The sequence below is a fragment of the Leucoraja erinacea genome, chromosome 1, assembly GCF_028641065.1.
Source record: "Leucoraja erinacea ecotype New England chromosome 1, Leri_hhj_1, whole genome shotgun sequence".
Lineage (NCBI taxonomy): Eukaryota > Metazoa > Chordata > Chondrichthyes > Rajiformes > Rajidae > Leucoraja > Leucoraja erinaceus.
Window position 1 is genome coordinate 13,535,314 of NC_073377.1, and position 15,789 is coordinate 13,551,102.

At 43.1% G+C, this 15,789-nt stretch overlaps 1 protein-coding gene across 2 annotated transcripts in view; it reads right to left on the reverse strand.

Annotated features, from left to right (window-relative positions):
• Positions 1 to 15,789, reverse strand: part of ccdc142 (coiled-coil domain containing 142) — a 363,715-nt gene that overhangs the window by 23,351 nt on the left and 324,575 nt on the right. For both annotated transcript variants that reach the window (XM_055652590.1, XM_055652501.1), the window contains one exon: positions 7,563 to 7,738. In XM_055652590.1, the coding sequence (XP_055508565.1) occupies positions 7,563 to 7,738 (176 nt within the window). The remainder of the gene's footprint in view (positions 1 to 7,562; positions 7,739 to 15,789) is intronic.

Here is a 15,789-nt window from a genome sequence, read left to right on the forward strand (position 1 = left end):
AGACTGAGCCACACCCACACTTCTGAGTTTTATAGTCCCTCCCACCAGAAGGGGCATGGCCTTCATGGCGTGATTGACAGGAGAGAGAATCTCAACATTTTGAAAACACTAATAACTATTTTATTTTTCAACGATGGGGAAAATCCTCGGCACCTGATGAGCGGAGGGGGACTGAGTCAGATGGCCAAAAATCAGCCATACGTGGTTGCTTTTTTTCCAAAATTAATATAAAGCGCAAACAAGAAGTGGTCAATATTAGACTTTTAATTATATAGAAGGCAAGGCAAATTTAATTAGGCAGGGCAACTTTAATTATGCAAGGCAACTTTAATTAGGCAAGGCAACTTTAATTAGGCAAGGCAACTTTAATTAGGCAAGGCAACTTTAATTAGGCAACACAGCTTTAGCATTTCCAAACCAAAGGCAACACAGCTTTAGCATTTCCAAACCAAAGGCAACACAGCTTTAGCATTTCCAAACCAAAGGCAACACAGCTTTAGCATTTCCAAACCAAAGCAGCACAGCAGCATTTCCAAACCAAAGGGAACACAGCTTTAGCATTTCCAAACTATATTTTCAAACCACATTAACCGACAGGTCAGTAAAACCACTCACCGTTTAGTAGACATGTGTTCAGTGTTATTCACAGCTCAGACTGAGAGACGTGAGAATGTGTAGAATTCTCTGCCTCAGAGGGCGGTGGAGGCAGGTTCTCTGGATGCTTTCAAGAGAGAGCTGGATAGGGCTCTTAAAGATAAGCGGAGTCAGGGGATATGGGGAAAAGGCAGGAATGGGGTACTGATTGGGGATGATCAGCCATGATCACATTGAATGGCGGTGCTGGCTCGAAGGGCCGAATGGCCAACTCCTGTACCTATTGTTTATTGTGACCCTCTCGCTCCCCATTCTTGCAGAGACTGACTGAGACACTCAACACCCTGCGGGTTTTATAGTCCCTCGGAAGGGGCTTGGCCTTCAGGAGAGAGAATCTCAACATTTTTTAAACACTATTAACTCTTTTATTTTTCATCGATGGGAAAAATCCTCTTGTCCTGTGCAGCAGAGGGGGACTCTGAGTAAGATGGCCAAAAATCACAGCTGTAAGTGGCAGCATATTTTCTAAAATCAATATACAGAAAAACAGGAAGTGGTCAAGATCAGACTTTTTGTAATATAGATTACCAGGCTCTGATCATACACAATGGGTGTAGAAGTATTGAAGGGGAGATAATCAAAAAAAAATATTGGAGAGGAGTAAGGTTTTGGAACATTTCTGAAAGAGTGGTAGAGTTAGAAACTTCCATCACATTTAAAAAGTACTTGATGTGTACATCAAAAGATGTGATCTTCAGTTCTTCCGACTCAAGTTAGAAACCTTCATCACATTTAAAAAGTACTTGGATGTTTACATAGAAAGAAGTGATCTTCCGACTAAAGGACAGACCAGACCGGACTTTGTACTGGGAAACGAGCCTGGCCAGGTGGCTGGTGTTTCAGTGGAAGAATATTTTGGGAACAGTGATCATGACTCCATCAACTTTAAGATAGTTATGAAGAAGGATAAGTCTGTTCCTTTGGGGAAAGTACTAAATTAAGGGAAGGCAGATTACAACATATTAGGCAGGAGTTACGTTTTTTTCTTAATGGTTCTCATCGTTTCTGGTTTTTTGATTTTTTTTTTTTGCCTTCCATCACAGCTATTCCTCCTGGGGCATTTGTGTGTGATGAGTGGACCTTTCTGCCACTATTATTGGTTTAACTGGACTTTGTACTGGGAAACGACCTTCAAAGAATATAGAACACTGACTCCATCGACTTTAAGAATAATTCCCCTATACTCAAGTATACATTCAGCATCCTGAGGGCACTACTCAGAAATGAAATCAGTTTTATTGGGTCGCAGGCCAGATTCAATTTATTGAATAACCAGATATTAATAAATATTCTCACAAATATTGGATTATGGAGTACAGAGGCAAATAAATAAATTATGGGTCATTGTCACAAACATTATGGAAGGCACTATATATCAGAGTGATGGTAAGAGCAAAGCATGGAGGAGAGAAGGAACTGCCCCAGATCCATGTATGCTGCATGTGAGAGTTTCATTGTTCTTTCAGGACATATGACAATAAAACTCCTGACTTGATTCCTTTGTAGTTCAAATGTCTATCAATCTCCTTTCTAAATATATTAAATGACTATGTACACAGATTTCTGGGATAGAGAATTCCAAAAATGTCGACCCTCTGAGAGAAGAAACTCCTCCTCATTCCCATTCCTTTTGAAACATTGTTTAAGAAGGAACTGCAGATGCTGGAAAATCAACGGTAGACAAAAATGCTGGAGAAACTCAGTGGGGTAGACAAAAATGCTGGAGATACTCAGCGGGTGGACAAAAATGCTGGAGAAACTTTCTCTGCGGGTAGAGTTTCTCCAGCATTTTTGTCTACCTTTTGAAACATTGTTGGTGCCAGACACATTACTGCCTAGACACAAGAGCCTATCCCACTGTACGAGGTAATTCAAGGGTTCTGAACTTAAAGAAAGGTAACTTTGAGGGTATGAGACGTGAATTGGCCAAGATTGACTGGCAATTTAATTCTTAAAGGGTTGACGGTGGATATGCAATGGAAGGCATTTAAAGACTGCATGGATGAACTACAACAATTGTTCATCCCAGTTTGGCAAAAGAATAAATCGGGGAAGGTGGTGCATCCATGGATAACAAGGGAAATCAGGGATAGTATCAAAACAAAGATGAAGCGTACAAATTAGCCAGAAAAAGCAGCCTACCAGAGGACTGGGAGAAATTCAGAGCCCAGCAGAGGAGGACAAAGGGCTTAATTAGGAAAGGGAAAATAGATTATGAAAGAAAGCTGGCAGGGAACATAAAAACTGACTGCAAAGGTTTTTATAGATATGTGAAGGAAAGAGATTAGTTAAAACAAATGTAGGTCCCTTGCAGTCAGAAACAGGTGAATTGATCATGGGGAAAAAGGATATGGCAGACCAATTGAATAACTACTTTGGTTCCGTCTTCACTAAGGAAGACATAATTAATCTGCCGGAAATAGCAGGGGACAAATGAGATGGAGGAACTGAGTGAAATTCAGGTTAGCCGGGAAGTGGTGTTAGGTAAATTGAATGGATTAAAGGTCGATAAAACCCCAGGGTCAGATAGGCTGCATCCCAGAGTACTTAAGGAAGTAGCCCCAGAAATAGTGGATGCATTAGTGATCATTTTTCAAAACTCTTTAGATTCTGGAGTAGTTCCTGAGGATTGGAGGGTAGCTAATGTAACCCCACTTTTTAAAAAGGGAGGGATAGAGAAAACGGGGAATTACAGACCAGTAACTGCTAGAGTCAGTTATTAAAGATGGGATAACAGCACATTTGGAAAGTGGTGAAATCATTGGACAAAGTTAGCATGGATTTACGAAAGGGAAATCATGTCTGATGAATCTTATAGAATTTTTCGAGGATGTAACTAGTAGAGTGGATAAGGGAGAACCAGTGGATGTGTTATATCTGGACTTTCAGAAGGCTTTCGACAAAGTCCCACATAAGAGATTAGTATATGAACTGAAAGCACACAGTTTTGGGGGTTCAGTTTTGATGTGGATAGAGAGCTGGCTGGCAAACAGGAAGCAAAGAGTAGGAGTAAACGGGTCTTTTTCACAATGGCAGGCAGTGACTAGTGGGGTACCGCAAGGCTCAGTGCTGGGACCCCAGCTATTTACAATATATATTAATGATCTGGATGAGGGAATTGAAGGCAACATCTCCAAGTTCGTGGATGATACGAAGCTGGGGGGCAGTGTTACCCGTGAGGAGGATGCTAGGAGACTGCAAGGTGACTTGGATAGGCTGGGTGAGTGGGCAAATGCATGGCAGATGCAGTATAATGTGGATAAATGTGAGTTTATCCACTTTGGTGGCAAAAACAGAAAAGTAGACTATTACCTAAATGGTGGCCGATTAGGAAAAGGGGAGATGCAACGAGACCTGGGGGTCATGGTACACCAGTCATTGAAAGTAGGCATGCAGGTGCAGCAGGTAGTGAAGAAAGCGAATGGTATGTTGGCATTCATAGCAAAAGGATTTGAGTATAGGAGCAGGGAGATTCTACTGCAGTTGAACAGGGTCTTGGTGAGACCACACCTGGAATATTGCGTACAGTTTAGGTCTCCAAATCTGAGTAAAGACATTCTTGCCATAGAAGGAGTACAGAGAAGGTTCACCAGACTGATTCCTGGGATGTCAGGACTTTCATATGAAGAAAGACTGGATATACTCGGCTTGTACTCGCTAGAATTTAGAAGATTGAGGGGGGATCTTATAGAAACTTACAACATTCTTAAGGGGTTGGACAGGCTAGATGCAGGAAGATTGTTCCCGATGTTGGGGAAGTCCAGGACAAGGGGCCAGTTTAAGGATAAAGGGGAAATCCTTTAGGACCGAGATGAGAAAAACATTTTTCACACAGAGAGTGGTGAATCTCTGGAATTCTCTGCCATAGAAGGTAGTTGAGGCCAGTTCATTGGCTATATTTAAGAGGGAGGCTGCTTTTTCTGGCTAATTTGTACGCCATCTTTTGTTTTGATACTATCCCTGATTTCCCTTGTTATCCACGGATGCACTACCTACCCTGATTTTTTTTTTTTGCCAAACTGGGATGAACAATTGTTGTAGTTCATCCATGCAGTCTTTAAATGCCTTCCATTGCATATCCACCGTCAACCCATTAAGAATCAATTGCCAGTCTATCTTGGCCAATTCACGTCATACCCTCAAAGTTACCTTTCTTTAAGTTCAGGACCCTTGTTTCTGAATTAACAATGTCACTCTCCATCCTAATGAAGAACTCAACCATATTATGGTCACTCTTGCCCAAGGGACCACGCACAACAAGATTGCTAACTAACCCTTCCTCATTACTCAATACCCAATCTAGAATAGCCTGCTCTCTCGTTGGTTCCTCGACATGTTGGTTTAGAAAACTATCCCGCATACATTCCAAGAAATCGTCTTCCTCAGCACCCTTGCGAATTTGATTCACCCAATCTATATGTAGATTGAAGTCACCCATTATAACTGTTTTACCTTTGTTGCACGCATTTCTAATTTCCTGTTTGATGCCATCCCCAACTCCACTACTACTGTTAGGTGGCCTGTACACAACTCCCACTAGCGTTTTCTGCCCATTAGTGTTTTGCATCTCTACCCATATCGATTCCTCATCCTCCAAGCTAATGTCCTTCCTTTCTATTGTGTTAATCTGCTCTCTAACCAGCAACGCTACCCCACCTCCTTACCCTTTCTGTCTATCCCTCCTGATTATTGAATATCCCTGGATGTTCAGCTCCCAGCCTTGGTCACCCTGGAGTCATGTCTCCGTGATCCCAACTATATCATAGTCATTAATAGCTATCTGCACATTCAACTCATCCACCTTATTACGAATGCTCCTTGCATTGAGACACAAAGCCTTCAGGTAGCTGTAGGACTTGTCGAGGAATGACTCAGTTTCTCGGACGGACCTGAGGTCATCCACTTGCTTCTCCAGTTCCCTAACACGGTCCTTCAGGAGCTCTACCTGGATGCACTTCTCGCATTTGTAGCAGCCAGAGGCACCAGCAGTGTCCTAGACCTCCCACATACTGCAAGCATCACACTGAATCAGCTTGCCTGACATCTCCTTCTTTCGTCTCTCCCTCTCCAGTGTTTTGGTAAGCCTCCTCGCCGAAGACTCTCGAGCCAAAGACTCACACTTCCCTCACAAGGTCGCTCACTCACTGCCGCTCCCTAATGGCTGTCTTGCTTATGTTGACTGATAAATTGCCTAATTTAGCAATTTACAAACCAAATTCCTCAGTTTTCAACTGTTTTTCCCCCCTCTGACTAACTTCTCTCCTCCCACTTGGGCTAGAGCCAATCAGTGTTTTCTCTTGCTAAACTTCTCCTGCTGTTGCTTCCAAATCTACAGCAGCTCTGAATGCTTCTTATAGACCGTTATGCAATGTTTCTTTATTAAACAATGCAACATATAGTCTTCAGTACTTTTAGCCTGCAGTAACAAATAAACTAATAGCTATTAAAAAGACTAACATCCTGCAAGTGAAACAAACGTTATTATTGCTGGTTTGAAAGTCTCTCGCTCCTAACCTTTCTCTCTCCATTGACACCATAATTTTTACAATGCAATTTTCTATAATGTGTGGCAACTATTGCGTTTTAACAGAATTACCTGTATGATGCACTCTGCACTCTGTGGAGTGGCATTAAGTGGGTTCACAGTGTACTGATGTGGGATCAAATGGTTTGAATCATTTCATTCTTCATGATAATGATTCTCTGACTTATTAATGGCATATAGTCAACTGTGTGTCTTTGTGCACAAATGGGATTACAAAATCCCTCACTTGTTAGTTTAAAAACAATACTCCAGTTGAAATAGAGTCAGATTCATACAGCACGGAAACAGACCTTTCGCCCAACTTGTCCAGCCAACCACAATGGCTCATCAACGCTACAGCCTACATTTTCCGCATATCCCTCTAAACCTTTCTTATTCGTGTACCTGTCCAAATTTGTGTACCTGTCTTCTCAACATTGTTATACTACTTGCCTCAACTACCTCCTCTGACAGCTTGTTCCTTATACCTACCACTGCGTGAGAAAGTTGCCCCTCAGACTCCCTATTAAATATTTCCCCTCTCACCTTAAACCAATGTCCTCTGGTTCTCGATTCCCCTAAAAAGTCAAAAGACTGTGCATTCATCCTATTACCCCCATGATCTTATACACCTATAAGATCACTCCTCCTGCGCTCTAAGTCTGGCAAATCTCTCTCTATAACTCAGGCACTTGAGTCCTGGCAACATCCTCATAAATCTTGTCTGTACACTTTCCAACTTAATAACATCCTTCCTATATAACAGGGTGACCAAAACTGAGACAATACTCCAAATGAGGCCTCACCAACGTGCTGTGCAACTGTAACATAACATCTGAATTTCCATACAATACCCTGATTGCTGAAGGCCAATGTACTGAAAGCCTTCTTGCCCACCTTTCTGCCTGTGACACCACTTTCAGGAAGCTTTGTACCCATACTCCTAGATCCGTCTGCTCTACAACTGTTCCCAAACATTCACTGTGAGGGCCCTGCCCTGGCTTGACTTTCTAAAATGCAACACCTCGCATATATCTGCATTAAACTAGATTTCCCATTCCATGACCCACTAGCCCATTTCTTCATGTTAGTTAAGCAGACAATGCATTTTATAAATGTGATAAGCAGACAATGACTTTTTCTTAAACTACTAAACAAGTTTCAGGGTAACTGCTTTACTTCAGATATGTGACCCATTTCACCTTAGTCCCTTTTTTTTGTAAATCAATGCAAATTGAAGAGAAATACTCTGTCACATATACATCTTAATGAATGAGACTATAATCAAATATTTGTTATTCTTGATTAATTACAGGACAAAGTGGCTTCAACATATAATTTCTCAGAAATCAATGGTTATAAATGGAATCAAAACTGCACTCACTTTTAGATCTCCTTGAACTAGTAGTAGAAACTGATTAATGGACCAAGAAGAAAGAAACTGTAAACTTTTTGTCATTAACCAATGGGAAGAAGTCTGCAGTGTCACGATGCAATGACTCAATGTTCGCACCAAGATTGACGGCACTAGTAGTTTACGATCCCCTCCAATACTGGAACCTGTAACAAAAAAACAGCAAATACATTTTAAAACAGAAGCATCCATATAAGTCACAAGCCAATCAAACACTACTTTTCCACGGCCACACAAAAATGTACATTAATACATAGAAACATAGAAATTAGGTGCAGGAGTAGGCCATTCGGCCCTTCGAGCCTGCACCGCCATTCAATATGACCATGGCTGATCATCCAACTCAGTATCCCGTACCTGCCTTCTCTCCATACCCTCTGATCCCCTTAGCCACAAGGGCCACATCTAACTACCTCTTAAATATAGCCAATGAACTACCCTCTGTGGCAGAGAGTTCCAGAGATTCACCACTCTCTGTGTGAAAAAAGTTCTTCTCATCTTGGTTTTAAAGGATTTCCCCCTTATCCTTAAGCTGTGACCCCTTGTCCTGGACTTCCCCAACATCGGGAGTAATCTTCCTGCATCTAGCCTGTCCAACCCCTTAAGAATTTTGTAAGTTTCTATAAGATCCCCTCTCAATCTCCTAAATTCTAGAGAATATAAACCAAGTCTATCCAGTCTTTCTTCACAAGACAGTCCTGACATCCCAGGAATCAGTCTGGTGAACCTTCTCTGCACTCCCTCTATGGCAATAATGTCCTTCCTCAGATTTGGAGACCAAAACTGTACGCAATACTCCAGGTGTGGTCTCACCAAGACCCTGTACAACTGCAGTAGAACCTCCCTGCTCCTATACTCAAATTACAGACAATAACCAAACAATGTAGCATCTGTATTTCCACACACCGCAGAAGGAGACCTCTTCAGCCCATAGATAGTGTATGCCAGCTCAATGAACAATCTCATTCTCCTACTAGTGTTCCCTGTAACCTATTGGTTCCACATTGCAATCAACTCCCCTCAGATTCTACCACTCACTTATATACTAGGGGTAATTTTCAGTGGACAATGAATCAGCTAGCCTGCACATCTCTTGATGTTTGGGAGGAAACTGGAGCACTGAGCGAAAATCCATATGGCCACAAATGAAAGATGCAGACTCTACAAAACAGTACTGTATATTTCCATTTTACACGATCTTCCAATTTAGTTCCACTTATGTAATGCTGTTTGCTTTAGAAACAATGTGCAAGTTAATTTTATGTTGATCGTAATATTTTGCGAAACACTTCATATACTGGGCATAGCATCACACAGTATATAAATAACTCCGTCGAATCGCTTATCCATGCTGACCATCAACTAACCATCTGCACAAATCCATTTACCAGCACCAGGTCATGGCTTTACCAGACAAAATGCTGGCGAAACTCAGCGGGTGAGGCGGCATCTATGTAGAAAAGCAGTAGAGAATGTTTCGGGTTGAGGCCCTTCTTCAGACTGATGTCGGGGGGGAAGGGGGGGCGCGCAGGCGCGCGAAAAAGAACGGAAGACATGGCTTTACATGTCTTGGCAGTCAAGTGCTCATCTAGATATTTAGAGTAAAACCTAGAAACAGCATGAAAGCAAGACCTTTGCCTCATCAAATCTGGTTGATCGTCTGCACTGATTTCACGGCCCAAAGGACCAGCTTCTGTTTTTTTCCCCTCGGTTTCTCTCTAAATATCCAGATGAGCACTTAACATTTTACACAGGCCTTATGTAAATCCCTTTGGTGGTCAACCTACATTCTTATCAACTCCCTCAGATTCTATCATTCACCTAAATATTAGGCGTAATTTCTAGCAGTTAATAGGTGGCACAGCGGTAGAGTTGCTGCCTTACAGCTCCAGATACCCAGGTTTGATCCTGACCATGGAAGCTGTTTGTACAGAGTTTGGTCATTCTCTCTGTGACCTGCATGGGTTTTCTCCAGGTGCTCCAGTTTCCTCCCACACTCCAAAGACGTACAGGTTTATAGGTTAATTGGCTTGGTATAATTGTAAATCGCCCCTAGTGTGTGTAGGATAATGTTAGTGCGCAGGATGATCGCTGGTTGGCGCAGACTTGGTGGGCGGAAGGGCCTGTTTCCGTGCTGTATCTCTAAACTAAACAAAAAATTAACCCACCAACCTATATGCCTTTTGGGAAGAAACTAGAGCACCTGGAAGAAACATTCAGGTCTCAGGAATATAGAAACATAGAACATAGGTGCAGGAGGAGGCCAGTCGACCCTTCGAGCCTGCACCGCCATTCAATATGATCATGGCTGATCATCCAACTCAGTATCCCATACCTACCTTCTCTCCATACCCCCTGGTCCCCTTAGCCACAAGGGCCACATCTAACTCCCTCTTAAATATAGCCAATGAACTGGCCTCAACTACCTTCGGTGGCAGAGAGTTCCAGAGATTCACCACTCTCTGTGTGATAAATGTTTTTCTCATCTCGGTCCTAAAGGATTTCCCCTCTATCCTTAAGCTGTGACCCCTTGTCCTGGACTTCCCCAACATTGGGAACAATCTTCCTGCATCTAGCCTGTCCAACCCCTAAAGAATTTTGTATGTTTCTATAAGATCCCCCCTCAATCTCCTAAATTCTAGCGAGTACAAGCCGAGTCTATCCAGTCTTTCCTCATATGAAAGTCCTGACATCCCAGGAATCAGTCTGGTGAACCTTCTCTGCACTCCCTCCATGGCAATAATGTCCTTCCTCAGATTTGGAGACCAAAACTGTACGCAATACTCCAGGTGCAGTCTCACCAAGACCCTGAATATGTGCAATCTACACATTAAACTCCAATTTCCAGTAGGCCTTATTGTCTCCTCCCGTTCTCAGCTCTCCCTCAACCCTCTGGCTCCTCCTCTTCCTTTCTTCTTCCCGCCCCCCGATCCTACATCAGTCTGAAGAAGGGTTTCGACCCGAAACGTTGCCTATTTCCTTCGCTCCATAGATCGTCCCTCATCGTCATGCGCTCCAAGGAATACTGTCCCAGTCCCAGGTAACTGGTTCAGGAGTCAGATATCGAGTAAGATACTGTACTAAAGTCTGGACATCTGAGCTGTCAAGCTCCTGTATTTTCTCCCAGAAGGTAGAAAAGGGAATAACCAGGTCAATTTATTCATGATGTTAGTGGTACTAAAGTCTTAATGTTTGTGGTTGAACAGGAATGAGTTTCTGAATCCTGCAGATCCTCTCTGATACTAAATAGTTCCCAACCCTGCTCAATATATTTGATCTAAATTTAGTTTAATTTTAGTTTTAAAGATATAGCATGTAAACACGCTCTTTGCCACCGAGTCCACTCTGACCGTCGATCACCCATTCTATGTTCTCCCATTTTCTCATGCAGGTCCTACACATTAGGGGCAATTTTACAGGACTCAATTAACCTATAAACTCGCACGTATTTGGAATGTGGGAGGAAAACCAAAGCACCCAGAAGAAGTCCACCCTCAATACAGGAAAGCATGGGAGCCTTTGGAAAGGGTGCAGAGACGGTTTACCAGAATAATACCTGAATTAGGGGGTATTAACCACATGTAGAGGATGGATACTCTTGCAATGCCAAAGGTTGCAGGGAGATCTGATAAAAGTATGTAAAATTATATGAAGTATAATAGGGTAGATAGTAGAACCTTTTTCCCCGGATGGAGAATGAAATAGTGGGGAGAAGAGGGAGTGGGACTGGTCCTTGATTATGCTGGTGGCCTTGCCACAGCATTGTGAAATGTAGATGCTTTGGGAGGGAGGTTCGTTTGTGGGATGATCTGGGTTACGTCCACAACACTGGTCTTGCGGTCTTGGATGGAGCAATTTCCAAACCATGTTGTGATATGTTCCAATAGAATGCTTTCTACAGCAAATCCATAGAATTTGTTGATGGCTGTTGCGGACATTCCAAACTTTCTAAGCCGTCTAAGGAAGTAGAGGTGTTGGTCTTGTGTACTTTCTTGACCTGCTAACTGGCTAATATCGCAATTTTGCTATAACTACTTATTTTTATTACGTATATTAAAAAAAAATACAAATACTAAAAATATCAAGGTGGAATCTGATTCTGAACTAATTTTCTCCAGGTTATACGTTCATTCTTCCAGATTAAAAGGTCTTTAAGCAAGTCCTTTATTTGCTACATCTACTGGGTGAACAAATTTTACATTAACATTATACTATAGTTAGCAAGCGCTCCCTGCATTGTTAAATTATACAGTGTTAGATTACCTACAGCAAATTTGGAAATGTTAGGCTCAAGTTCATCTATAATTCATTAGAAAAAAAAGAACTTTCCTTCAAACAATTACTTTCCTATTTAGTTTGAATATACACATATAAATCAACCTCTGTAATATTTGTTGCATTGCTACTTTTGCAACCACAAGCTGTTTTTCTATTGCACGTCCTTAATGAACGATGTCACTTACAAAAGCTTATTACACAGCAATAACAAATGGATTTGGAAGCACAATTTTATTACACCGCAGTTCAGTTTGTTTTCATTACTTGTCATATATCACACAAATTATTCAGTAGTCAAGATTAATTCAATAATAATATTATTTAAATACAATTACTCAATGGACAATAGCATTTCATTTTAAACTAGATATTTTTTTATGGAGAGTCCAGGATGAAAGTTTAAGGTCACTGTATGGTCAATACAAAGGAATCAAAAAAAGTAAAAGATAACTCAAGTAATCATTTAAAAAAGCCTAAAGATTATAAAAAGAATAAAAAGGGAAATAATGTGTTATTAAAGTCTTGCAAATTAATCATTAAATAAACAATAGCGTGAATGAGCTCAGTTTCATAACAACAAAGGATAATAAAATACTTTCCTTGAAAGTGGCGTCACAGCTAGATAGGGTGGTCAAAACTGCTTTTGGCACTTTGGCCTTCATCAGTCAGGGTATTGAGTATAGAGATTAGGAGGTTATGTCGCAGTTATGTAAGACATTGGTAAGGCCACATTTAGAGTAATGTGTTCCGTTTGGGCACCATGGTATAGGAAAGATGTCAAACTGGAAAGTGTGCCGAGAAGATTTACAAGGATGTTGTCAGGACTCAAGGGCCTGCGCTATAGGGAGCGGTTGAGTAAGTGAGGACTCTATTCCTTGGAGCGCATGAGGATGAGGACTGATTTGGACATGTACAAAATCGCGAGAGGAACAGATCGAGTAAACGCACAGAGGCTCTTGTCCAAATTAGGGGAAGACAAAGTTACAAAGAATCTCGCTCCAGGTCCACCTTTGTTCTCTCCCACCTCACAGCAGTCCCCCAACGCTGGGTCCTCCTTTGTTCCTCCCCCCGGCAGCGGCATCCTCACTCCCACGTGGTCCGTCCTCATCAATCGGTCGGCGCCCTCAACGACCGCCGCACCGATCTCTCCACTATCTCCGCCGGGTCCCCTCCTGACGGCTCCATATCACCGACCTAGGTGGCGGCCACGGACTCCATCAACCCAAACCCCCAACCCCCCCACGGGCTCTGCCAGGCTCCATCGACCCCAGCAAGGCTCCGCCGCCGAAACCGCGAGGCCTGAGCTCCGACCCGAGGCTCCACCGGCCCGCGAGGCCAAAGTTCTGACCCGTGAGGATCCATTAATGCACGAGGCTCCACGATCCGTGAGGCGTGAACTCCGACCCGAGGCTCCATTAACCGGCGAGGCCAGAGTTCTGATCCACAATACTCCATCGACCCACGAGGCACACCACTGACCTGCGAGGCCTGAGCACTAACCAGCGAGGCCCGAGTTCTGACCCCCGAGGCTCCACAGACCCGTGAGGCTTGAGTTCAGACCTACGAGGCTCCGCCTCCAACCCCTGAGGCTCCACCGACCCAGGAGGCTCCAACCCCGCCCGCGAGCCCCGGACAAGGCTCCGGCCAGCGACACCCCAGCTTCTCCGCAGCTTTTGGAAGGAGCCTGCCATGGTGGCCTTCTGAATCTTGTTCACTAGAACAAGGGAAAATTGCTCTGTCCTTTGTTCCTACAGGAATATCCCAAGATCAGTACAAGGCATTGGTGAGGCCAATTCTGGAGTATGGTGTACAATTTTGGTTGCCTAATTATAGGAAGGATGTCAACAAAATAGAGAGAGTACAGAGGAGATTTACTAGAATGTTGCCTGGGTTTCAGCAACTAAGTTACAGAGAAAGGTTGAACAAGTTAGGGCTTTATTCTTTGGAGTGCAGAAGGTTAAGGGGGACTTGATAGAGGTCTTTAAAATGATGAGAGAGATAGACAGAGTTGACGTGGATAAGCTTTTCCCACTGAGAGTAGGAAAGATTCAAACAAGGGGACATGACTTGAGAATTAAGGGACAGAAGTTTAGGGGTAACATGAGGGGGAACCTCATTACTCAGAGAGTGGTGGCTGTGTGGAATGAGCTTCCAGTGAAGGTGGTGGAGACAGATTCGTTTTTATTATTTAAAAATAAATTGGATAGTTATATGGACGGGAAAGGAATGGAGGGTTATGGTCTGAGCGCAGGTATATCGGACTAGGGGAGAATACGTGTTCGGCACGGACTAGAAGGGCAAGATGGCCTGTTTCCGTACTGTAATTGTTATATGGTTATATCAGCTAGAAACATAGAAAATAGGTGCAGGAGAAGGCCATTTGGCCCTTCGAGATCATGGCTGATCGTCTCCAATCAATAACCTGTGCCTGCCTTCTTCCCACATCCCTTGATTCCACTAACCCCTAGAGCTCTATCTAACTCTCTCTTAATTCCATCCAGTGATTTGACCTCCACTGCCCTCTGTGGCAGGGAATTCCACAAATTCACAACTCTGGGTGAAAAAGTTTTTTCTCACCTCAGTCTTAAATGGCCTCCCCTTTATTCTAAGGACTGTGGCCCCTGGTTATGGACTCGCCCAACATTGGGAACATTTTACCTGCACCTAGCTTGTCCAGTCCTTTTATAATTTTATATGTTTCTATAAGATCTCCCTCATCCTTCTAAACTCCAGTGAATACAAGCCTAGTCTTTTCAATCTTTCCTCATATGACAGTCCTGCCATCCCAGGGATCAATCTCATGAATGTTTAAGAAGGAACAGCAGGTGCTGGACAAAAGTGAGAAACTCAGCGGGTGCAGCAGCATCTATGGAGCGAAGGAAATAGGCACCGTTTCGGTCCGAAACCCTTCTTCAGATTGATGTAGGGTGGGGGGGGGGGAGAGGGAGAAGATATCTCATGAACCTACGCTGCACTGCCTCAATCACAAGGATGTCCTTCCTCAAATTAGGAGACCAAAACTGTACACAATACTCCAGATGTGGTCTTACCAGAGCCCTATACAACTGCAGAAGAACCTCTACTCCTAAACTGAAATACTCTTGTTATGAAGGCCAACATTCCATTAGCTTTCTTCACTGCCTGCTGTACCTGCATGCCAACTTTCTGTGACTGGTATACAAGGACACCCAGGTCTCGCTGCACCTCCCCTTACCTAACCTAACCCCATTGAGATAATAATCTGCCCCCTTGTTTTTGGCACCAAAGTGGATAACCTCACATTTATCTATATTATACTGCATCTGCCACACATCTGCCCACTCACTCAACCTGTCCAGGCCCCCCTGCAACCTCCTAACATCCTCTTCACAGTTCACACTGCCACCCAGCTTTGTGTCATCCGCAAACCTGCTGGTGTTGCTCTTAATTCCCTCTTCCAAATCATTAATATATATGGTAAACAGTTGCGGCCCCAATGCCGAGCCTTGCGGCACTCCACTCGCCACTGCCTGCCATTCTGAAAGGACCCATTCACTCCTGCTCATTGCTTCCGGTCTGCCAACCAATTTTCTATCCACGTCAACACCCTACCCCCAATACAATGTGCTCAAATTTTAGTCACCAGTCTCCCGTGCGAGACCTTATCAAAGGCTTTCTGAAATTCTAGATACACTACATTTAGAAATTCTAGATACACTACACTACACTGGCTCCCCTTCATCCATTTTACTTGTCACATCCTCAAAGAATTCCAGAAGATTAGTCAAGCATGATTTTCCTGTCATAAATCCATGCTGACTAGGACTAATCCTTTTACTGCTATCCAAATGCCCCATTATTACCTCTTTAATAATTGACTCCAGCATCTTTCCCACCACCAAAGTCAGGCTAACTGGTTTGTAATTCCCCGTTATCTCTC